This window comes from Sphaeramia orbicularis, chromosome 4 (assembly GCF_902148855.1).
Source record: "Sphaeramia orbicularis chromosome 4, fSphaOr1.1, whole genome shotgun sequence".
In the NCBI taxonomy this organism is placed as follows: domain Eukaryota; kingdom Metazoa; phylum Chordata; class Actinopteri; order Kurtiformes; family Apogonidae; genus Sphaeramia; species Sphaeramia orbicularis.
This window is the reverse complement of record NC_043960.1, coordinates 3,625,559-3,652,139: the sequence shown is the minus strand read 5'-3', so window position 1 is coordinate 3,652,139 and position 26,581 is coordinate 3,625,559. Positions and strand designations below refer to the sequence as shown.

The following is a 26,581-nucleotide window of genomic DNA, read 5'->3' as shown; positions in this document are numbered from 1 at the left end:
ATGAATAATCATATCAATATTAAACCATTTGACTAGTGATTTAAAAAAAAGACTTAAACTTCTGTGAACAGTCTATTTAATATGTAGGATCCTACAGAACCCGTAAGGGGACACAGAGAAAACTCGGGTCTCTCAGTGTCCCCTTATGGGCTCCGTAGGATCCAGTGTTTGATTAAAATTAAAAATAAATCAAACAATTAAAGCAAGAGCCATGAAGTATTTGTGCTGATCTAAAAGCAGTGACCCTTAAACATCACAGAAGGAAGTCCTGCTGTGAGGTGGGGGCCTGTGGTGTCGTTTCTCTGGTGGGGGGGTAGAGCGGTGCTGAAGGTGTCTGGTATCCGTTGGCGACAGTGGGGGAGGCAGGGCTCCTCATGCCTGGCACCTGACCGGGGCTGCCTGCAGGGGGCGTCGCTGGGGGCCACGCTGCCACGCTGCCAGGCACGGAGGGCCACGGGGCTCCGACTGGACCCCCCACTGGACCTGCCCATTGGCCTCCCAGAATGCCCTGCTGTCCCCAGGGCATGGCGGCGGTGGGGGAGTATGGGGGGCTTCCTGCTGGCTGAGGGGCGAACATGGACAGGATCTGAGAGTTGGACAGAGCGGGCGGTAGTGGAGCCTCTGAAACTGAACAAAAAAGAAGAGAATCTGACTGGACCTGCTCTGTTTGTAGAGTTCTACGTTTATTTACGTTCTCTGGCCCTGCTCACTGTTTCTGTACTTTAGTTTGGGTTTCACCTGATTGATTGTTTCAGTGGAATAGAGTCCGGACTGAATTCTGGTCGCCTAGTAACGTCACTATGACAACACAGCTTCCCTGTGGCTGGCTCATGGTCACTAAGGAACAGTTAGAACGGTAAAAACCACAGCCCATAAGTCAACATGTCCGCTTCTGTAAGAAGGAAACACCGACATGGGGCAGTGAACATAAACTGTTTACTGGAGTTCTTTGAGCAGAGCCTGAGTACCTGTTCCATTAAACAGTGCTGTGCTATTTACCAGTGCATGTGTTTATGTTTCCTGTAAAAAAAACCCAGAATGTAGGTTGAAGATTCCAGTTTAGTTTAGTTTATTGTATCGTGGACAGTCCCAATTAACCCTTTCATGCATAAGTCACTACATTTGACAGTTTTTCTCCAGCTGTTCTCTTGTATATTAATGGTTTTGTTGTTTTAGTTCCATATCAGCCAACACAGTGGACACTTACGCACCATCCCATACACTGACATTCAGACCATTCCTGTAACTGTGCAGTTCTTGATAAACCTGATCTGCACTAACATGTTTTAGTGTAAATCAATTATTTGTTAGACAAAAAGTTTTTTTTTTTTGCATATTATCTCCATGAGGTGAGTAATTACTAGCATTAGAATATGTTAAAATGTGAGAAGACATCAGATTAGCAGCATTAAAAATGTTTTTATTTCATTGTTTTCATATCACTTTCTGATATTGGGTTTTAAACACATATTTCTTTACTTCAAAAATGAAATGCATGGATATTTTTGTAACTCTATGGAAAAAAAAAACTCGATCACATTGTTTTTTTTTATGCCTAAGGAGGAATAAAAACACTCAAGAAAAAAATCTTGTTTAAGGTTCTCATAATTCATGCATGAAAGGGTCTATTAGAAAAAGAGGGGGGAAAGTCGACTTCATTTCCTACGAAGGTTAAGGTCATTCAACATGTCCCAGCCTCTTGTGTGCAGCTTCTACCAGACTGTGGGGGCTGGTGTCCTGTTTTTTGGTGTGGTGTGTTGGGGGGGGGGGGCTCGCATTTCAGACAGAAACAGACTGAACTAGAAGCACTCGGAGAGCGCAGACCTCCGCCAAGGCTGATCAGTGGCCCCCCCTGTGGGCCCCCCCACCCCCGATCACCACCAAAATTTAATCATTTCTTCCTTATCCCATTTCCAACAAACCCTGAAAATTTCATCCAAATCTGTCCATAACTTTTTGAGTTATGTTGCACACTAACGGACAGACAAACAAACAGACAAACAAACCCTGGCAAAAACATAACCTCCTTGGCGGAGGTAATAAACTGATAAAGAAAGTGTAAGGATGGACCTGAACTAATGTGTTGTGATGTCCTTTAGAGATTTATGGAAGGTAAACATTACGAGAATGTGAGTTAAGGTATGGGACAAAATGACTTCAAGATGTTGGGACTTTTAGGTTCACAAGGTACGATGGTGGAGACAAGGAGACCCTACAAGGAGACTATGAAAGGACAGAACAAAGAACCAAGTTGAGAAAGCTTCTGTGTGTGCATGGGACAAGGTCTTCCTCCCAGATCTGATTGAATAAATACATCAACGGAAGATTAAAGAAGTATTTGAGTTTTGATTCACCATAAAGGAAATTATCCTATCAGAAAGTGAGCGCCATCATCGGGACTGGACTGGACCCAGTTCAGCAGGTGGCTGGGCTGAGAATGCTCAGGGAGCTGAATTCTATTTTGAGGAATGCATCTCACCCACTTCACCACCTTAAGGAGTTCAGGGAGAGCACCTTCAGCCACAGACTGACCCCCCTCAGTCTAGGACTGAACGCAGTAGGAGGTCCTTCCTGCCGGCTGCCATTAAACTTTTTCATATTGTTGTGTGATAAATTATTGAATGCATACTATAGATGTTTTGTTTTGTTGTATTATTTTACATTACTTGTACATATTATACATTCATACAGTACAGGCCAAAAGTTTGGACACACCTTCTCATTCTTCGCATTTTCTTTATTTTCATGACTATTTACATTGTAGATTCTCACTGAAGGCATCAAAACTATGAATGAACACATGTGGAATTATGTACTTAACAAAAAAGTGTGAAATAACTGAAAACATCTCTTATATTCTAGTTTCTTCAAAGTATCCACCCTTAGCTCTGATGACTGCCTTGCACACACTTGGCATTCTCTTGATGAGCTTCCAGAGGTAGTCACCTGAAATGGTTTCCACTTCATAGCTGTGCCTTGTCAGGGTTACTTAGTGGAATTTCTTGCCTTATTGATGGGGTTGGGACCATCAGTTGTGTTGTGCAGAAGTCAGGTTGATGCACAGCTGACAGCCCTATTGGACAACTGTTAGAATGCATATTATGACGAGAACCAATCAGCTAAGTAAAGACAAACGAGTGGCCATCATCACTTTAAGAAATGAAGGTCAGTCAGTCTAGAAAATTTCAAAAAACTTTGAATGTGTCCCCAAGTGCAGTCGCAAAAACCATCAAGCGCTCCAACGAAACTGGCTCACATGAGGACCGCCCCAGGAAAGGAAGACCAAGAGTCACCTCTGATGCTGAAGATAAGTTCATCTGAGTCACCAGCCTCAGAAATCGCAAATTAACAGCAGCTCAGATTAGAGACCAGATGAATACCACACAGAGCTCTAGCAGCAGACACATCTCTACAACAACTGTTAAGAGGAGACTGCGTGAATCAGGCCTTCATGGTCAAACAGCTGCTAGGAAAACCACTGCTCAGGAGAGGCAACAACACAAGAGATTTATTGGGCCAAGAAACCCAAGGAATGGACATTAGACCAGTGGAAATCTGTGCTTTGGTCTGATGAGTCCAAATTTGAGATCTTTGGATCCAACCGCCGTGTCTTTGTGCGACGCAGAAAAGGTGAACGGATGGATGCTACATGCCTGGTTTCCCACCGTGAAGCATGGAGGGGGAGGTGTGATGGTGTGGGGGTGCTTTGCTGGTGACGCTGTTGGGGATTATTCAAGATTGAAGGCAACCTGAATCAGCATGGCTACCACAGCATCCTGCAGTGACATGCCATTCCATCCGGTCTGCGTTTAGTTGGACCATCATTTATGTTTCAACAGGACAATGACCCCAAACACACCTCCAGGCTGTGTGAGGGATATTTGACCAAGAAGGAGAGTGATGGAGTGCTGCGCCAGATGACCTGGCCTCCACAGTCACCGGACCTGAACCCAATCCAGATGGTTTGGGGTGAGCTGGACCGCAGAGTGAAGGCAAAAGGGCCAACAAGTGCTAAGCATCTGTGGGAACTTCTTCAAGACTGTTAGGAAACCATTTCAGGTGACTACCTCTGGAAGCTCATCAAGAGAATGCCAAGAGTGTGCAAGGCAGTCATCAGAGCTAAGGGTGGCTACTTTGAAGAAACTAGAATATAAGAGATGTTTTCAGTTATTTCACACTTTTTTGTTAAGTACATAATTCCACATGTGTTCATTCATAGTTTTGATGCCTTCAGTGAGAATCTACAATGAAAATAGTCATGAAAATAAAGAAAATGCAAAGAATGAGAAGGTGTGTCCAAACTTTTGGCCTGTACTGTATATTTTTTATTCTGTTTTTAACACTTCTTCATTCCATTGTTGATTGTATGTGAGATATCTGTTGTGATGGGTCAGTGTGTTATTAGCTCATCGGCCGACAGGCTGTAAGCTACTGTCGTCATGTGTCGTCGTCTGTTGTCCTTTACAAAAATTTCAATCGTCTTCTTCTCTGAAACTACAATTCCGATTGACTTCAAACTTGGTAAACAGCTTCTGTATGATGATGTCAACAAGGGATTGAAATTATTTCGATCCGGATCTTATTCTGGATTTGGTGCGACTTTGACAGATTTTCCCATTATAACAGATAGGAAGTGGATTGATCCAATAAATCAGTATCAATGATATCAAGTTGGAATTTGAATTTTTTACAGATCTGATTGGAATATGACCAAAACATGGGCTATTTCTGTAACAGAATAAATACACAGAACTGGGTGAGAATAAATGGATCTGGATACATTTCCCAAAGCTTTTAATTTGGCCGGTAAGATACAGGGCCATTGGTCCTATTTTTTGTACTGCTGTCGTTATCAAACAATTTCCTGCAAAGGATCAGTACAGTAGCTATCTATGGTTTTTCATTAACTGTATCAATAACAGTAAAAAGGGGCAGCTTTAGCTAGCATGGCTAGTATCCTGCTGTAGTCCCCGGCCTGATGACAATAGATACCCTAAAAAACGATAACAATGGTAAGTAAATGTGTCATAAAGACAGAGTGGGGGTAAAACCACGTCTACCTCTGCTGTGGTGGAAAAGTGTTCCCTGACCAAGAATCAAACACAGGACACCACAGTGGGAGGGTCAAATCCTAACCACTAGACCACCAGGGACAGTGATGAGGGGGTTAATTACTTTAATTGTTCTAATTTGCCTAGTTTACGTAATTGAAGAGTTTAAAGTGTAACCAGAGTCTGTCCTGTCTGAAGTCTGTGGGAGAAGTGGATCACACTACAGGGTGTCCCATAAGTCTCCATACATAGGAAAAATAAACGTTTCTTGACATAAACCATTTTTATTTATATAATATGCTCTATATGACTGCCATTTTGTCGGGAACACATTTCAATGCGTGTCCTCCACTGCTGAAGAACTATAAAGAAGAAATATAAAGAAATACATGTAAGAACTGTATGTATTATGTCTCCTATGTATGGAGACTTATGGGACACCCTGTACATTCACACTGCAGGTCAGAGTTGGCCAAATCTGACCATCTGCGCATGTGTGACAGTCTGAACAGCACAAATCTGATTCAGACCCAGGCCAGTTTCGAGACTGATCTCATGAAATCACATTTGTCACACCAGTTCTTATGGCATTTGGTGTGCTATACGTATGCATTTTCATCCTTCCACATGTTATTCAACGCCATTTGATCGTGTATCAATTTACGCCAAGATCTCTGGTTCACATAACCCTACCCTAAGTGCGCTGTATTTGATGCAGTGTGAACATACAAGTGGAAAGCTTATAATGCGTACAGATAACACGCCAATTAAAAGTGGCGTGTATATTTACACGATTTCACATCATGTTCCTCCTCTTCTACCACCACCACCACTACACTGAGGCCGACAGTTTTTAGTTTTACATTATAATGCATTAATACATTGGAACTGAAAAAAACCCCCGATTACATATGCTTTTATTCACATGTTTTATCTATATATTACAATCTAAATGTGCAAAAAAAAGGCTGAGAAGATGAGATAAAGTGATATTAACTGTTCCTGCTTCATGTCCTCCAAACTTCCTGTGTATAATACAGTACATAAGTGAACTCTCTAGAGCAGTGCCATGGGAATTCAGTTTTGTCAGCATACATGTCAGACTTGTATAAAGTCAATATGGGAATGGAAATAGCATTTATGGAAAATTAGTTTAAAGCCAAAGGTTGAAAGTCAATATCAAACAGATGTTTTGATGCAAATAACAGATAATCCAGATCATATCCAATCGGCTGACGCTATTTGATGCTATTTTTACTTCAGAGTTTATGTCTACCAGAGTTTACATCTACTGTGACCTACTGTGAATGTACAAGAGGATGAAAAGCTTCTAATACATTGCCAACACATGTTAGGTCCATTACATCCTACAAAAACTGTTTTGTATTTACATTCTGAGGCACTTGAACCGCTTTATTTCTACACACAGAATCATTTCCACAGTTTGATGCATGTTAACAGACCATTAATGCGTTAATGCTCTGAAGAAAAAAAAACAAAAAAAACAGGTGCCAACACTGACGCTTTATCATATTTAGAGGAGGGAAGTAATTAATGTTTATTTGATGGACTCAGTTTATGACAGAACAGACTGATCCTTTCACTGACATGTGACGGAATCCACCGTCTGGTATAAAGGCCAGCCTCCATGTGGTATCATGTTTTTACTACCTGATCCTGGTTATCCATCCATCCATCCATCCATCCATCCATCCATCCATCCATCCATCCATCCATCCATCCATCCATCCATCTCCTGAAAAGTAGCCGTTTTAAGCTGCCTTTCCCAAAATTAGGGTTTTAAATGCATTTTACTGAGCCTGTACTTAACAGAGTAGGACAGAAGAATAATGCAATGACTTAATTTCTTAGTCAATGTATGAGGAACAACACACTCAAAGGTGATTTTTAACTCTTAAAGACCTAGAACTATTTTTGTGGCAACTTCCAAATGAAATTATTTTTTCCCACATTTAACCTTTCCTAGGTGATTTATCATCATTAATTAAATATTCTACTGTGTATTTTGCATTTGTCTGTGAAAATTATGCATTCTATATTTGATTCATTGATCATGCAGATGTATATATTGGATATTGAAGAAAAAGTGACTTTTTCAACAAGAAATGTCTTTAAATGAACACAAAAACAAGTGTCTGTAACCACCATCCATCCATCCATCCATCCATCCATCCATCCATCCATCCATCCATCCATCCATCCATCCATCCAAAATAAGGTCCCACTGAGGCAGGACTTCACCTCTATTGTTCAACATGAATAATAACTAAAATAAATCAGGAAATCAGGAAATCAGGAAATAATAAATAAAACAGAACAGAAAAAATAAACATGCCAAAGAGAAGTGATCACCTCACGTTTATAGATCAGATGTTTCAGGTCTTCTGGTGGATTCAATGACATAAAACCATTTTCCATCATAACCTACCTGGTGGACTGGTATGTGGGATCTGGTCTGGAGTCATCGGCTTTTCCATCTGGACAGAGAAAACCTGCATCAGCTCCTGAGCGGGCGAGAGCTGCAGAAGAAACAGCACAGTTTTAAGAGAATAAAATTGAATAAATGACACAATTTTAGCCCATTTTCAGTTTACAGACTTAGTTAAACACATATTGTCTGAGTAATTTTCTGATCATTTATTGCGTTTTAACTCATTATTGCTCTTATATTATATTATATTTTGAAGTAACATCTCTTTGGGTTAAACAGTCACATTATGGATGCTGTGTTGTGTTGTTACCGGTTTCGACTGTGCTGGTGGAGACGCCGGCCGTGGACTGAACACATCCTCATGACGTGGTCCCTGATAATGACAGTGACTTGACACTACATTTCAACCAGAAACAGTTTATATTCAAGAAATTAGAATAGAAACGGTAAATGCATTTACCCCAGGTGGTGGAGAAGTCTCATCTAGAGGCAGTAATGCGATGTCCTGCTACAAAATCAAAACAAAAAAAACAGGAGAAATCTGTGAAACATCTATGATAAACAGAGTCCCTGTGGAAAAATAATGGATCTGAGTGATTTTCAGAAAGAAGAGAGTTTTGATAATTGTCCCCGTTCTGGTTTCTACAATATAACATTCATAGTTTCATGATGCTTAGATCAGACATAACCCAAAATCTTAACCATTTGTGGTAGAGCTACTGATTCAGGAATTGATGAATATGAAATAAGACTTATTATGTCAAAAAAAAACAAAAAAAAAACAACCCACTTAAAATTCTTCAGCTTTTGTCTCCTAAACTGACCTGACCCACTGTTCTGGATCATATTATGGTGTTTTAGACTTTTCTAGTTTATCAAAGCCATTTTCTAACATGTATTTCTGCAACTCTTCAAGAAACAGCACATTTTAAGAGAATAAAATGTATTAAATGACTCTCATTTTAGCACATTTACAATTTAACACGTATTTTCTGAGTTGAAAACAGTATAAAACATGGCATTGTTTATTGCATGGGTTTTAACTCATTGTTGCTCATATACATTTTGAAGTAACACACATCTCTTAGTTCGACAGTTTTGTTGTAACCAGTTTGATGTTGTTTCCACTGTGTCTTGTAATAATTTAATGAAGCTTGTTTTCATTAATCTTCTTTGCATTTAACTCTTATTGATGCACCAAATTTTCCACGCTATGATGTTTGGAATTTTTCCATACATTTGGGAAAATTGTAAATGCAAATTAAACCAACGGGACTGAAAAACACCACGTGAAGGCAAGATAAGAAGTATACTGTGCAGCTGAGGGGTTTCTCCTACACAGAGCTGCCATTACACCTGGAATGTCATCCATGGTTTTGCGTAGGAGTGGAGACTAAACAGCCACGATGGTAAATATGAGTTTTTCAACAAGTAGTCTGACAGTCCTATGTATAAAACCTGGTTTGGTATAGATTCCAAATGATAAAAGAAAATTAGAGGCAAATTCTGCATGAAAACGTTCAATATCACCAACATCAAAACACAATAGTTGAAACCAAACCACCTACAACCATATAAGACATGATAGATACTTCGATAACTTCACTCAGATGTTAAATATGGGGCTGGAAAAGAAGGGATTTTGAGAAGGATAATGTATGTGAAGTCCTGTTAAAACACTGACCTGTGGTGGAGCCTCCACTGGTTCCTGAGTCTGTTCATGTACACCCTGACAAACCTCCCTGATGGCGCCCAGCACTGGATCAGCCTGATTAAAATACAGGAAACATACTGGAATAAACGCATTCAACAGTCAGAGCTGCAGAACGTACAGAGTAAAAATGAAAGAGAGTCAAAAGAGACAAGATTCAGCATCATCTCACTCAAACATTTCCTATGTAATGTTTAGTGACATGTAAGTAATACAAGATCATATTATTTTTCACAATTTGTATCTATATTATAAAAGCTAAGTGGCCTCTGTGTGCGTGTGTCCAGGGATTCACACAAAATCCGTACAGAGCTGCCTGCTGCAGTTTGGCATATTTATGTATTTTTGGTCAAAGAACAGACTAGTGAAAATGGCAAGTTGATAGGACCAATATTTTGGAAGATATTATTAATTTTTCTACTACAATAGCCTTACAATCACATTGCTATGGTCAGAATGCTTTGGCGGTGACTGCTGGACAAATGCGATACAGCACGCACGAATACACAACAGCATAAAAACTACCACATCTAGAACCTATGTATCCCCATGGGTCAATGTGCTAGTTTAACCTAGCATAAAAATTAATTATGAGTATTAATCAGTGTTACTGTTAATCATCAGGCTGCAAAAAAAATTAAAAAAAAAAATCCAATTTTTATGTGGTATAGTTTTTTGTTTCAAAAAATATGGTTTGTTGTCATTACAAACATGGTACTAAATGGTTTAAAAATATGACTGTTATTGAGTATTTTGTTTATGGCTCAAGTTGATGACATACAAAAAAAAAAAAAAAGAGGTTACAACTAGAAAAGCGCTCAGAGATCAGGCAGATCAGTGCCCCCCCACCCCCCGATCACCACCAAAATTTAATCATTTGTTTTTTGCGCCAGTATCAACATTTCCTGAAATTTTCATCCAAATCCATCCATAACTTTGAGTTATCTTGCACACATAGAGACAGACAGATGGATGGACAGACAAACCAACGTCAGCAAAAACAGAACCTCCTTGGCAGAAGGAAAAAAGTAAAAACAAACTGTATGAAAAACATTTTGACATTTCTACTTTTTGACAACATTTGACAAAACTACCTCACTGTAATTTACCAGTTTGGGATAAATAAAGTATATCTATTCATCTATTCATCCATCCAGGTCAATGCACTTGTTAAATTAGAATCCAGAAGTGGTTCATAATTACATGATTTTTTGTTAAAATTCTGACTCTGCCACTAAAATCAGCAGATTGTAAACAATGGGAAATTACTGCACCAGCACCCTTCTTAGAAGTGAGTAAAAAATGTACACTGACACATTTTAGTATTTAACATTTGACCTAACACAAAAAATAAATATGCATATTAACCAGTGTTGCTGTTAATCATCGACCAGGCTGAAAAAAAAAAGAAAAAAAAAGTAATCAAATTTTTATGTAGTGCATTGGAAAATTTGGTTTGTTTACATTACAAAACATGGCATTTAAAGGGTTGAAAAGTATGAGTATTTGATATGGTTGTTTATGGCTCAAGTTGATGAAATACAAAAAAATATATATATAAAAAGGTAAAAACAAACAGTTTGAAAAAAAAAAAAACCTAACATTACTACGGCACTGCACAGATAATGTGTTTTTGGTGGTTGGTAAGAACTTCTATTATCCAGAGGGATAATTCACAACATAAATATAGTGTTAAATAAATATTAAGGCTTAGATTTTATGCTGTATGAAACTCAAGATACACAGAAGTACTTCATAAAATATAGATTAAAATCCAACGGCAATACATGAAACACAATCAAATCATTATGAAACACTGATTTAAAATGAAATTAAACCCACTTCTATACAAAATGCCAGTGTATAAAAGTGGGTTTAAGATGACTGGTTCTGAAAGTTAGTGGTTAAGCTGCAGATTTTGCAAACTGACTGAATACTCCTTCTGCTTCCTTAAAAGTGGCTACAAAAAACTAACTGATGAGTGTCGCCCAAACCATGCTATGGTTACAGTTCGGTTAGGTTTAGACATAAAAACAACCAACAAGGGTTAAAAAACAACTAAAATAGAAAAAGACAAAGAAAATGCAGAAACAGCTTCCCTAATCACATCCCTCTGAGGGGTTTTCCTATTCACTGTCACCTTCTGGATCCCTGCACACTGGAAACTTTGTACTTAATTTTGCTTCAGATTTTAGATATTTTATTTGTTCCCATTGTAGCAGTGCAAAGTTCAGTAAAATTAAGTAAGTAGGACAAATCAGAAATTAAATAAAGAAATAAAAGAAAAAATCTTATTCTATCTAATTTTAAAAGTACAAATCCAGAAGTATATACAACAAATTAAAATCAAAACACTTAAAACACTTTACCTGTTAGATGAGTATGAACTACAATTTTTCTTTCTTTATACATTTTATATATGGAAACAACGGTTAAAAACTGTATGTAGGGGGACAGAAACAGAAGGGGAGAAGACTGTGATGAAAGAGAAGATGATAGAGACAAAGATGGAGAAAAAAAAAGAAGAGGAAAAAGAAGAAGAATGAAGAAGAGAGGAAGAAGATGAAGATGACCAGGTAGAGGACAGACAAGACAAAAAGAAAGATGAAGAAAAGTAGAAGGAGAAGAAAAAAGAATAAGAGGATGCACAAAAAGAAGAAGAAGATGAAGATGAAGGAGAAGAGGACGAAGATGACGTAAAAACAAGAAAGAAAAAAAGACTCAAGAGTGAAGAAGAAGGAAGAACATGAGGATGAAGAAGATGAGGTAGAAGACAGACAAGAGGATGAAGAAAAGAAGAAATACAAATGACAAGAGGAGGAACAAAAAAAGAAGAAAAAGAGGGAAGAGTCAGAAGAAGATGAAGAAGAAGATGAAGGAGAAGGGGACAGAGATGAAGATGAGGTAAAAACAAGAAAGAAAAAAAAGACACAAGAGTGAAGAAGAAGAAAGAACATGAAGAGGAAGAAGACCAGGTAGAGGACAGACAAGAGGACGAAATAAAAAGAAATAAAAATGATAAGAGGGGGAACAAAAAAAGAAACAGGAAAGAGTCAAAAGAAGATGAAGAAGATGATGAAGGAGGAGGGGAAAAAGATGAAGATGAGGTAAAAACAAGAAGAGGGAAAGGAACAAGACTGAGGACGAAGATGAAGAAAAAGCAGAAAAGCTAGAGTAGGACTAGGACGAAGGAAATGAAGAAAAAAGAGAGAAGAAGGTGAAAAAAGAAGATGAAGAAAAGAAGAGGAAACGTGCATTCTGAGCTATTGCACAAACACTGATCTGCACAGTCTAAGATAATTAAAAGATTATGGGTCAAAATTATGCACGAATGAAAACATAATTAGACTCATTACATTCCATGTGTCCTGTTCAGTAAATCCTGGAGGATGTGTGTATTTTGTGTACCATTTTGTGTACTTGGTTTTTTTTTTTACCAGGTTGGCAGTTTTGATGTAGTAGAGGTAGTAGATGTCCTCCTGGTGTTCGTAGACGTAGGCCAGAGCTCTGGGGTCCGATTCATCTTTAGTCAAAGAACTGATTTTACTCCTGTCATGAGTTTGAATTTCAGCCTGAAAAACAGACGATGAAAAGGGCGTGAAGTTTTCTTTAAAGTGACAGAAAAAGAACAGGTTACATATTAGATAAAGGAGTGAAGGTTATAGATAAAGGAATGAGGGTTATTAATTGTCATCATATGTTCACTGTTGTTTATGTATATATTTCGTTCTTTGGGTTATTTATTATTCATTTATTTATTTATTTACCAGCACAATTAAGAAAGGCACTGGTAAAAGATTATATGTGTATATGGATGAATGAGTGTGTGCATCTGTGAATAGATATACAAATATAAAAGAGTAACGGAAAAGGAAGAGGGACACACACACACAAACACACACATATATATATATATATATATACACACACACACACACACACACACACACACACACACACACACACACACACACACAGGGTGGGGAAGCAAAATGTACAATATTTTGAGGCAGGGATTGACAGTCAGTGTATGACCAATTAGTTTACTGAAAGTCATGAGAATTTATTTGCCACAAGAAAATGTCCATAATAGAAAATGTTTTTATTCTATGTGTCCTCCTTCTTTCTCAATAACTGCCTTCACACGCTTCCTGAAACTTGTGCAAGTGTTCCTCAAATACTGGGGTGACAACTTCTCCCATTCTTCTTTAATAGTATCTTTAAGAAAGTGGACATTGCTGTGTGATGTTCTATTGGTGCATGTTCTAAAACGCCCCAAACAGCAGAATCCAGAGGGTCTAGATCTGGGCTAGAAGGTGGCCATAAACATGATTCCCAAAAATTGCTAAAGTTGGATTTGTTGCTGTTGTCAACAAGTGTTTTGGTGTTCTTGTGTAAGAGTTTAACTTCAAATCCTATTTTACTGCATTTCTAACGCTCTTGTTGTCTACCTCAGGTTCAATTGCCATTTTTCTCATGGATTTGGTTGGATCCTTTAGGATTTTGGATTTGAGAGCTTTAATAAAAGCTTTGGTACGTTTTTTGTTGCTTCCTCCACTTCCAGACTTTCTGGTAATAGTTTTGCTCATAGTCATTCTCTTCTTTCCATTCTAAACAGTCTTTATGGACACTCCAACTATTTTTGAAATCTCCTTTGGTGTGACGAGTGCATTCAGCAAATCACACACTCTTTGACGTTTGCTTTCCTGATTACTCATATGGGCAAAAGTTTCTGAAAAGGTATGGATAATAGTGTTAGGTATGATTATGACATCAGTATATGTTTGGTTTCAAAACAATTGATGTAGTGTCTGCTGAGAAAAAACAACTAAATGTTCATTGTAAATGTTGCTTCCCCACCCTGTATATATATATTATTATTAATGTTTTAGGGAGAGGGGGTGGGATTAAATCAATTGCACTTCTTCCCACCCCTTTTTGGGTAAATGTAAATGGAACTATTGTGCTGTTCTTCGGTCTAAGATTGTTATGATTGTTGATATTTGTATTATTATTATTATTATTATTATTATTATTATTATTATTATTATTATTATTATTATTATTATTATTATTTATATTTTGCTTGTTCGCATATATGTTAAATTTCATTTTAAGGACAGGATGTTTGTATGTTTTTCTTTTCTGAACTGTAGGTTAAAGTTAAGCCTTTTTACTTCTTTGTCACTAAACTGACTCTTTCTATGGCTGTAACATGTCAAACTGGTTTCAAGTCAGAAATGTGACCAAAAACAGGCACGTGTTTAACGAAAATGAAGTCATTTCAAAACAACAACTTCCACAAAAAGAAGAGGAAACGCTGTCTACTTAGTTCAACAACCACTAACTTTTTTTAATGATTAACAGATATTAGTTGGAAGAAAAATGTTGCAAAAAACAAACAATATAAGGAGCGAGCCCAGAGCTGTTGTTGTTTTTTAATATTTAGCTGTGGTTTACTTCCTTTTTTTAAATATATTTATAGGATGAGCACAGTCTAAAGACAAATGAAAAGGTAAAAGTGAGAGTGTTATGACGGTCGAGCCCATAAGTGGAAGTGGGATGTGTGTTTTTATTTGTCTTCAGGGTGTCTAATCTCTACAGGGAAATAGAAACGCAAACACTGCCAACAATTAATCTTCTGATCCATACAAGTCAACAAAAAAATCCTGATAATTCACCAAATTTGGAAAAACCAAAATGCCATCTGACACTGACGTGGTTTTCAGAGCAGTGGAGAACCATGATGGTCCATGTGGTCATGTGATGTCCAAACTCCACCTGCAGAGGGCGCTGCAGTCACAGGACGAAGAGGAAGAGGAGGAGAGGAAGAGAAGGAGTGTTGAACTCACCCCTGTCCGCTCATCCACCATCTTCAGACCAGCAGAGGAAACCTGGAGCCAAACCCTCTGCTTGTGTTTGCCCTGTTTCCTCGAAGCAACTTCAATTCCCTGAAGACACAAATACACAACCATGAATCACACTAAACAGACACACACAGGAGAATACACAAATATATACACATGCAGTACACAAATACACAAACAAGAATCACACAAAACAGACACACACAGGAGAATACACAAATATATACACATGCAGTACACAAATACACAAACATGAATCACACTAAAGAGACACACACAGGAGAATACACAAATATATACACATGCAGTACACAAATACACAAACAAGAATCACACAAAACAGACACACACAGGAGAATACACACATACAGTACACAAACATACACACAAACAAGAATCACACAAAACAGACACACACAGGAGAATACACACATATATACATGTGCAGTACACAAATATATACACATGCAGTACACAAATATAAACACATGCAGTACACAAATACACAAACATGAATCACACAAAAAAAGACACACACAGGGGAATACACACATACAGTACACAAACACACACAAACATGGAATCACACAGAACAGACGCACAGGAGAATACACAAATATATACACATGCAGTACACAAATATACACACATACAGTACACAAATATACACATATATACGCATACAGTACACAAATATACACATATATACGCATACAGTACACAAATATATACACATGCAGAACACAAATGTACACACATACAGTACACAAATATACACACACACACACACACATACTATACACAAATATACACACATACAGTACACAAATATACACATAAACAGTACGCAAATATACACACATACGGTACACAAATATACACATAAACAGTACGCAAATATAGACACATACAGTACACAAATACACACATTCAGTACACAAATATATATACAATACACAAATATACACGTACAGTACACAAATACATACATATGTACAGTACACAAATATACACATATAGTACACAAATATACACATACAGTACACAAATATATACATATGTACAGTACACAAATATACTCAGACATACAAAAATATACGTCATTAAACTTAACTTTTCCTTCATTGTCTCTCACATTATTCACTATTTGTATTAAAAAGTTTTTGTTTTTTTTTCCTGAATACTTACACTGTATTTTCTCAAATGAAATGACAATAAATCAGCTATTTTAGTAAGGAGGGTGAGTCACTTCTTTTCTTTTCTTCTTTCTGCATATTGTACAAATTGCTGTTCTGTTTGGCAGAATTTTTAATAAGTATCTATAAAATTTGATGATACCATAATTGCGTTTTCTCTTTTGTGTTTGTATTTTGCACTTCAGGGCCACCGTAGTGTGTAAACAAAGAGCTTTATACTTTATTTGGTGAATGATCCAGTCTGTGGGTACATAGGGTTTATTCTTTGGTTGTTTGAGTCTTAAGTGTGTTCTGATATCAGACTGACCCCTATTGGTCCGTGTCTGGAATTTCAACACTACATGGAACCACAACAACAGAAACAAACTGTCAGAGAAATGAATGCATTAAAAAGCAGAACATTTATTTGTGACATGTAGTGAAGCTGCTCAAGTAAAGTAGAAGTACCCTAAATTGTACTTACAGTTCTTATATTTAAACTCTAGTTCAGTTTAATAAAATCAACGAACCCTCAGGATCTGAACTCAGCATGACTCTAAAAACATGTCATGAACTTGTTTCAGGGTCAAGTGACGGTCACTGGGGGGGAAATGATTACACAACTAGGCCTAAATCCTGCTGAATAAAAACAGAGCTCACATATAGAGTTTAAAATTCAATGATGTGAACTCTGACCTGATATTATATCACAGTTCTTGTGGAGACGCTGCCTCATGTCCCTCTGAGACGCATGGATGTGTGTACATGTAGTCATGAATTCCCACTGTATGACAAAAACGTCCTGTGAGATTCGAGGTTCTGAAGTCGGCACCATGCCAGGAGTTAGCTGGATGGCTCATATATCAAGAGCTGCCGGTACGCTCAAGGAATTTTCCCACAATTCCTTTTCCATTTGAGAATCGCAGCTCATTATATAAATAATTTTTACTGCTGAGATTGAAGTTTAGGGAAAAATGATGTATTATGCAGGACAAAGTGAACGGATTTGTAAAAAGTAGTTACACAGCTGCCATCATCTGAGCCCCAGAACAATGGAGATTTAGTGGAAAATAGATTTTTATTTGTAGTAATTATAACCAACATCAGAAATAAGCTGAGATTAATATTGTGTATTAAGCTGAACAGAGAAAAAGCCAGAAAACATTTCACAGTAATGCATCAATAATAAAACAGTCCAGAGTTGGTTCAGACTGTCCTTTAAAGGGTCAGTTTGTAATATTTTTTTCTAATGGCTATGCACATGTGATAAATGTTTTTGACTTTAACTAGAAATTACAACTTTAACTTGACTTTAACTCAACTTTTCTGCTTCAGTGACAGTAAAACCATCCGTATTATCATTAATTATTCCACAGCATCCATCAGAAACAACTGTCATTTCTATTCTTCAATGCTCTTGTGTGTGTTTGGAGATATTCTATAAAACAACAGTCATGTGGACAGAATTTTAATCCCTTAAACTGCACCTGTAACCCTCTGGTATCCTGCTCATAGAGTACAGGTCCTTCATAACCACCAAAAGTGTGTAATCTGCGCAGCGCCGTAGTAATGTCAAAATGTTTTTCAGGTTTTTTGTTTTTTTTTTTAAATCTTTTTTGTATTTCATCAACTTGAGCCATAAACAAAAATACTCAATAACTGTCATATTTAAAAGCATTTAAATACCATGTTTGTAATGTAAACAAACCATATTTTTTGATACAAAAAAACTATGCTACATAAAAATTGGATTTTTTTTTTTTTTTGCCGGCTGGCATATGTCTATGATTAACCGTACCGCTGATTAATATGCATTATTATTTTTTTGTGCTAGGTCAAATATTAAACTAGCTCATTGACCCGTGGGGTTCCTTCCACAGGTTCTAGATGTGGTAGTTTTCATGCTGTAAGTATATTCGTAAATACTGTACCACATTTGTCCGGCAGTCACCGCCAAAGCATTCTAGCCATAGCAACATGATTGTCAGGCCAAAATTCCAAAATTCCTAATATCTCCCAAAATACTGGTCCTATCAACTTGCCATTTTCATGGTCTTCTTTGACCAAAAACTCATAAGTATGCCAAACTGCAGCAGTCAGCTCTGTATGGATTTTGTGTGATGCCCGACACACACACACACGCACGCGCACACACACACACACACACACACACACACACACACACACACACACACACACACACACACACACACACACAGAGGACACTTGGCTTTAATAATATAGATGTTAAATACGTCAATGTGCCTTTTTTACTCTCTTCAGAGACGGGTGCTAGTGTAGTAATTTAGATTCAGAAAACTTTATTTATCCCAATTCATTTGCAGCTTACCACAGACATCGGTCAACATTCAAAGTGCAACGTGACAAATGTGAATGTGAAACAAATACAAGAAAACTGGATGGCAACAACAAATAAATGCATTAAAGGTGTGGGAGACTTTCATGATCAATTTTTCATCAAATCTGTAAAACCTCAGCCATAGCCTAGGTATCTAGAATCTGTATAATGCATAATGTGCATTGAATTATGCGACTGCAAAATCACATTTTTCTGGGAGGACTAATATATAAAACAACATGAGATTTACTGCATGAATTTTCTTACGTTTTATACCAGGTTTCATTCAACACATGTCAGATGTTTCTAATTGTTCGTGCTGCTTCTTGTTATGGGGTCAAACTAAATTAGTGACTTTCATAACACATTTAGTTCAGTTTTTTGTGTGGATTTTAAAACTGGGAGACTTTCGTGACCAATTTTTCATCAAATCTGTAAAACCTCAGTCATATCCTCAGTATCAGGAACCTGTAAGTCTGTCTGTCATTACTCACCTGAATCTCTTGCATTACAGTGAACAGTTTCGAAGTGCCATCCACCATAAACAAACCATTTTTTTTACAAATGGAGCCAGTAGGTCACTCGGGCATCTTTGAAATTTTGTCACAATGTGCATTGTGGAAAACGGAGGTTCACGCAGCCGACTGGCAGCACAACCATATGATATTATATGGATGAAACAAACATGACACAGAAACGGCTAAAATGTGGAAACGGCTGGAGGAATATGCACAGAGGGAAGGGAGCTCCCACCGTTTCTGCGTCGTGTCTGTTCCAGCTGCAGCTGTAAGGCAGCTGCACGAACCTCTGTTTCCCACAATGCACATCATGACAAAATTCCGAAGATTCCCGAGTTCCTTCCTGGCTCTGTTTGTAAACGCATGGTTTGTTTCCGGTGGATGGCACTGAGAAATTGTTCACCGTAATGCAAGAGATTCAGGTGAGTAATGACAGAATGACTTACAGATTCATGATACTGAGGATATGACTGAGGTTTTACAAAATTGATGAAAAATTGGTCACGAAAGTCTCCTGCACCTTTAAATAATCAACAATAAATAATCACTAAATACCAATGCAGGCTAAAAGACTTAAAGACCCTGTTGGCTCTGCTAACAGTAAAAAAATCTCATATAAAATGACTAAAATGGCTGCTGTCAGAGTTTAAAAGTGTGACAGCTGAAGGAATAAAAGGTTTTGAATATCTGTTGGATCTCCTCTGAGGTGCACAGTAGGTCTGAGGGCATCAAAGCAAACTTCTGAGACAACACATGGTGAGGATCCCTGAAGATGTTCTCCGCTTCCCTCACTACCTGAAGCTCCCAGAGGGAAGACAAGTCCATTTACCACTGTTTATAAGGGGCAGATTTTAGTGGCTGAGTCAGAATTTTAAAAAATCCTTTTGAATTCTGACCTAAAACTAATTGTGAAAAATAATATGATCGTTTATAGCACAGGTGTCAAACATGCGGCCCGGGGGCCAAATCCAGCCCGCCAAAGGGTCCAGTCTGGCCCTTGGGATGAATTTGTGAAATGCAAAACTTACACTAAGATATTAACAATCCCATTAGTTCAGCTTCCGCATTCGGACCAATTCAATCTCAAGTGGGCGGGATTCAGTCAAATACTCTCATAATAACATAGAAATAATGACAACTCCAAATTTTTCTCTTTGTAAATGTAAATATTTTCATATATTTACGCTTAAACAAAGTATGATTTCGAAAAAAATGTGAATAACCTGAACAAATATGAACAACCTGAAATGTCTTAAGAGAAGCAAGTACAATATTAACAATATTCTGTCTGTTATTAAATGTTTTGTGTGTTTGTAGATCCACTGTGATCTGTAAGTTATAATGTACATGTGGAAATGATAAACTGAGGCAGAATACTGTTAAAATTACACTTATTTTTTCAGTTTGTTCATGTTATTCACATCTTTTGAAAGGATAGTTTGTAGATGTAAACCTTTTCATAATGTAAATGTACTTTTTTTGCTCTAAAACATTGAGAAAAGTTGGGAGTTGACATTATTTATATATTATTATGTTATTATTTTACTGGTTTGGCCCACTCAAATTTAGCTCACTATGGGCCCTGAACTAAAATGAGTTTGACAGCCCTGTCCCAGAGGGAAGACAAGTCCATTTACCACTGTTTATAATGTGCTGGTCCTAGTGGCTGAGTCAGAATTTTAAAAAAAAAATCCTTTTGAATTCTGACCTAAAACTAATTGTGAAAAATAATGTGATCTTTTACAGCGTGAAGTGCAAAGTGTGCATAATACGCTCACCCGGATACCAGAAGGTTAAAGGTGCCATTCCAGCTTTAATAAGACCACAAAGTGGATGAAATTGGTGTGATAATAGAGATATGCACATCCTCGGTCAGTCTGACTCATAATACGATAACAGAGTTTAATGTCATTGAATGATAAGTGACGGATGACGAAACCATGAGAATGTCGTCATTTTCAGTTCGATTACTCAGCGTTCATTTGTGTAAGTGTGGACGACAGAGGGATGTTTGTTTTCGTTACCTTCAGCTTCATCATAGAGTCCCAGCACATCTTCTCTCCCTCAGCGCTCGGTACCGGGTCAACGCCGATCAGCTTGGCTTTGTAACGGACCCCGTCACCGTGGAAACGGGAAGTGGTGTCGCCGAGAGTCCTGGTGGCTCCTGGGAAATATGATGAGAGGAGATAAAGGGTCAAACGATGAAGATGTGTTTGTGTGATAGTGTGATAGTGATGTAAATGCATGACTGAGTATATTTATGCATCTTAATTGTGTTTGTATTAATAATTTTTGGGAAATGCTTTGAATTAGTCGTTCCTCGTCTGCAGCTTTGTCTTCTAATCTGTGTGTGTGCATGTGACTGTGTCTGGAAATTGGTGCTTGTGTGCAGTTTCCTTGTTTGTGCGTGTTTATGTGTCCTGAACATGTGGAAGCAAACTGCTGAACGAGGACTTGGCTGATCTTTAGTCAATGTTTCATCTCATTTCCTGGAATATGATCAGTAATACAGTCATTATGGAAATGTGCGTATGTGTTTCTGTGACAAAGGTCAGCTCTTAAAATGTTTACTGGCTCACAGTTCAGTGTTAAATGTATTAACACAAAACTCAGACTTGAAATGGTGTTTCTTACACATCAATTACACTAACAAAATAGATGACGTTAGAGCATTTACAGGCTGAAGCTAATGTGCTAACGTTGGGTAGCGCCAAAATTCTTTTATTTTTATTTGTTTAACTCACAAAGACCCAGTGCTCCTTTTGTGTCAGTTTGCAAATGAACTTTCCTCTATATTTAACCTTTCTTAAGTGATTTATCACCATTCATTGTGATATTATCCTGTTTACTTTGAATTTTTTCAGTGAAATTCATGTATTTTCCAATATTTAATTTACTGATCATGTAGATGTTCATAAAAACTCAGACTGTAGTTGAAGGTTAATATCAAGAGAAACGGAAAAAACTGAAGAAAAGGCAACTTTTCGGTAAAATATATCATTAACTAAACATAAACCCAGTGTGTCCATCCATTGATCCAACTCTATGGGTTTTTCTCATGAATCAGTGCTGTAGAAGATGATGGTGTTTCCGAGGTAACTACTATATTTAACCTTTCTTAAGTAATTTATCATCATTTATTGTAATATTATCTGCTTTATTTTGAGGTTTTCATCATAAATCAAGTATTTTCCTACATTTCATTCACTGATCACGTGGATGTTCATAAAACCTCAGAGTAAAGTTGAGGGTTATTATATCTGAAACCGAGAAAACTGAAGAATAAGGGGATTTTTTTTCAGCAAATATATCATTAACTGAACATAAACCCAGTCAATCAATCAAATTTTATTTATATAGCGCCAAATCATAACAAAAGTTTTCTCATGACGCTTTACATATCGAGTTGGTCGAAACCAGACTCAGTGTGTCCATCACTGTCGTTGATCCAACTCTATGGGTTTTACTGGTGAATCAGTGTTGTAGAAGATGACGTTGTTGCCATGGTAACCAGGGGAGCCTCTGAACATCCAAATGGGTCCTATCTGATGACCATGAAAAGATGACAAACTGTATTTTACACCAGTTATTTACATGCACTGATAGGATTAGTGGATCAACAGGTATTAAACATTTTAGATCAGTAGATACTTTTGATCAACTGTGGAGATTTGGATTGTTATTTGTTAAAACTTTATCAACTTCATCCTCTTCCATCCATATGTTTTATGGACTTATGCAATATCGAAACAAGCAGATACAACCAACAGGTCAGCAAGTTGATTGATTGATTGATGTATTTATTTCGAAGATGAATGTCAAAACGAAAGAAAATAAATAAACAAAACACTTAAACACAAGACATATAATACATATTCGAAAAGGAGTGAGAAGAAGTATAACTCATAAATTCCCACCCCTTCTCCTTAAATAATTAATAACAGTAATAATCTCCTAGTCTATATGACTGATACTTATTATTGATCCACATATACTATATGATGCTTTATAAGTTTTATCTACATTTCAGTTCCCTTTTCATCTCAATACGATAGGAAGCAAAATGTCCAAAATACGAGCGCAGTGTTTGATATGGAGTAATTTACTGACACATAATAGTCCCTATAATGAGAAAATAAGTTTTTGCTGCAGCTGTGGTTCAATAATAACCAGAACTGGAGAAATGACAAGTAAAAAATAAGTGTCAGATAGTGTATATTTTATTTTAGTTTGTCTGCTGCTACACTACAATACATACCATTCATTCTAACTACGACTCTAAAACAGCCCCTACTTCATAAAACTTGCCTTTTTTTTTACTTTTACACATCATTTTCTGTCTGCTGCATTTCTGATAATATTATATATCACATTAATGACATCTCTGAATACTTTTGACATTTATCCTAACATGGAAAATCACCCAGTGTGAGGTAAGAACACGCTGAATTTCATTATGTTTTATTGGCTTTTACAGTCCTGCTTCAGTAGCCCATTTTATCATTAAAATATAAACTGTAAACATGTCTCACCCCAAAGCGGTCACATCTCATAAAACCATCATCGCTCATGATGGCTAATGGTTAACACGTCTACAGAGTGGTCGGTAGGATTATGTAAGGTCCTGTGACAGTCTGCTGACAGAAGCTGGGTTAGAGAAGCCTTTATTCTCTTTATGTGGACATGTGCTGAAGGCGTTCCAGTACCACTGAACATCTGACATAAACAGTGGGTTTCTCCAACGGCTGGACACTCTCAGTGCAGGACAGACGAACACAACAAAGAGTCCGACCTTAAAACACACGCATTTGTCGTCACTTCTCAAACTTTATGTGTTTGAGAAGTTATCAAAATAGGGGACAAACTGTGCAACCGAATGTACATTGAACATCCTGTGCATCCTACTTATACAATACGACTGCACAAATTCAAACAGTCTGTTCTGGATATTTTCAGGGTTCATTTTCTGTTTTGTTTAGAGCTAAACACTAATATTTTAGCTTTTTACCTGCATATGATTACAACTACTGACTGTACATTCATTGTTGCTGAAATTGTTGCCAAAACCGGCCTGCCAAAGGGTCCAATCCGGCCCCTGAAATGAATATGTAAATGTAAAAAATTTCACTTTTTACCATTGATTGTAATATTATCTTCCTTATTTTGTTTTTTTTTTTTCAGTGTAAATTATGTATTTTCCTATATTTAATTCACTGATCATGTAGATGTTCATAAAAGCTCAGATTAACCCATAAAGACCCAAACAGTAACCGTTAACCGAAACCATCTACTGATCTAAACTGTTTAATACCTGTTGATCCATTAATCCTATCAATGCATGTAAATAATTGGTGTAAAATACAATTCGTCGTCTTTTCATGGTCACCAGATATGACCCATTTGGACGTTCAGAGGCTCTGTAGTTACCATGGAAACACAGTCATCTTCTACAGCATCGATTCACCAGTAAAACCCTTGGAGCTGGATCAGTGACAGTGGATGGACACTTGTTTTATGTTTAGTTATTGATATATTTGCTGAAAAAAAAATCAATTTTTCTCTTCAGTTTTCTTGGTTTCAGATATAACGCTCACCTTTACTCTGAGCTATTATGAACATACGTGAATAGTGAATGAAATATAGAAAAATACCTGATTTATAATGAAAACCTCAAAATAAAGTAGATAATATTACAAAAAAATATATATGATAAATCACTTCAAGGTTAAATATAGAAAAAAAAATCATTTGGGATCCTCTGCAAAAGTACCACTGGGTCTTTATAGGTTAAGATATTAACATTCATTTTAGTTCAGGAGCCAAATTCAACTCAATTCAATCTCAAGTGGGTCAGACCAGTACAATACTATCATAATAACCTAGAAATAATGACAACTTCAAAATTTTCTCTGTTTTACTGTAAAAAAAAAAGTACAATTACATGAAAGTATTTACGTTTACAAAGTACCCTTTCACAAAAAAATGTGAAAAACCTCAACAATATGAATAACCTGAAATGTCTTAAGAGAAGTAAGTGTATTTTTAACAATACTCTGCCTGTTACTGAATGTTTTGTGTATTTGTAGATCCACTGTGATCTGTAAGCTGTAATATACATGTATAAATGCTAAGCTGAGACATATTGTTAAAATTGCACTTATTTTTCTTCAGTAAAATTCCAGGTTCATGTTATTTGCATTTTTTAAAGGATGGTTTGTAGATGTCATTTTCCTTTTTTCACTCTAAAAACATAGAATTTAGACATAAAAAATTCACAAAAGTTCACATTATTTATATATTATTGTGTTTTTATGTTAACGGTCCGGCCCACTGGAAAAAAAAAAGAAGAAAAAAAAAGTAATCTTAGAGTCGGCTGAAGTCCCAACGCTAAACGTCAGAGCCAAGGTTATTATTGTTAATGAAAACTAACGAAATGACGAAAACTAGAATTGAAAAAACATTTTCAGTAACTGAAATAAATAAAAACTATCATTAAATGAAAAAAAACGATAACTAACAGAAACTGTATTGTGTGCTTACAAAACTAACTAAAACATTAAAAAATTATGGATAAAATTCCCTTCATTTTCATCTTTGCCATTGTTGGACTGATATGAAAGCGATTTATTTCGCTCTAGCTGGCGGCACCATATGACACTTTATTTATTTGAATACGACGGCGAGGAAGATAAAAGACATAAAAAAAACTAAAATTAATACTAAAACTAAACTTAAACTAAGCATTTAGCAAAAAAAAAAAAAAAAAAACTAATAAAAACTAGCAAACCTGCTCTAAAAACTAATTAAAACTAACAGAATTAGAGCAAAAAACAAGTCCAAACTAAATAAAAGTAAACTGTAATGAAAAATCCAGAACTCTTTGCACCTTGGTCAGAGCTTGTGCTTTGCTTTTTGCTGACACTAAACCTCCCTGTGCAGTCTCATACCTCTTGTACTGGAGGGCAGCCAGGTCTTGACAGGAGTTTGGCTCGAGGTGGGACTCGCCGGCGTTTGTTCCACATTTGTCTCCATCTCCAACGAGGTCTGTTTGGAAATTCACGGCTGGAGGGATGGGGATGCTGTGAAGATGTGACCGTCCTGCTTATATTGAATGGAAAACAGCAGCAGAAAAATCACACTTCTATGCATCAACCAAAGAAAACTCCATGGGTTTAATCAACTTGGAGATCCATTTGATTGGTCTGTTTTGGAAATGTAAGAAGTGTTGGTGCCACCTCACCTGCTGTGGGTTTGTCTCCTGCTTTAACCCTCCTGCTCCACTCGACTCACAGCTGAAACATCTCCGAGCCAAAGGTCAGGCAGCCGACTCACTGGTGACACATTAACATCCGCTGGGACTGGGAGGCCCAAAAACATGGGAACCACTGCCCGGATCCTGAGGAGGCTCCAACATGAGGATCTGTCAGTACATGGTGCTTTCCATGTCA

At 37.1% G+C, this 26,581-nt stretch overlaps 1 protein-coding gene across 1 annotated transcript; it reads right to left on the bottom strand.

Moving 5' to 3' along the window:
• Positions 1-253: 253 nt before the first annotated feature.
• Positions 254-26,581, bottom strand: LOC115418278 (disabled homolog 1-like). Its single transcript, XM_030132693.1, has 10 exons — positions 26,374-26,581; positions 26,081-26,234; positions 21,158-21,297; positions 15,067-15,165; positions 12,652-12,786; positions 9,188-9,271; positions 7,964-8,011; positions 7,814-7,876; positions 7,501-7,591; positions 254-627 (listed from the first exon to the last, which is right to left on the bottom strand). Exons 2-10 carry the CDS (start codon positions 26,163-26,165, stop codon positions 254-256), a joined length of 1,119 nt encoding a protein of 372 aa, XP_029988553.1. The 5' UTR covers positions 26,166-26,234; positions 26,374-26,581.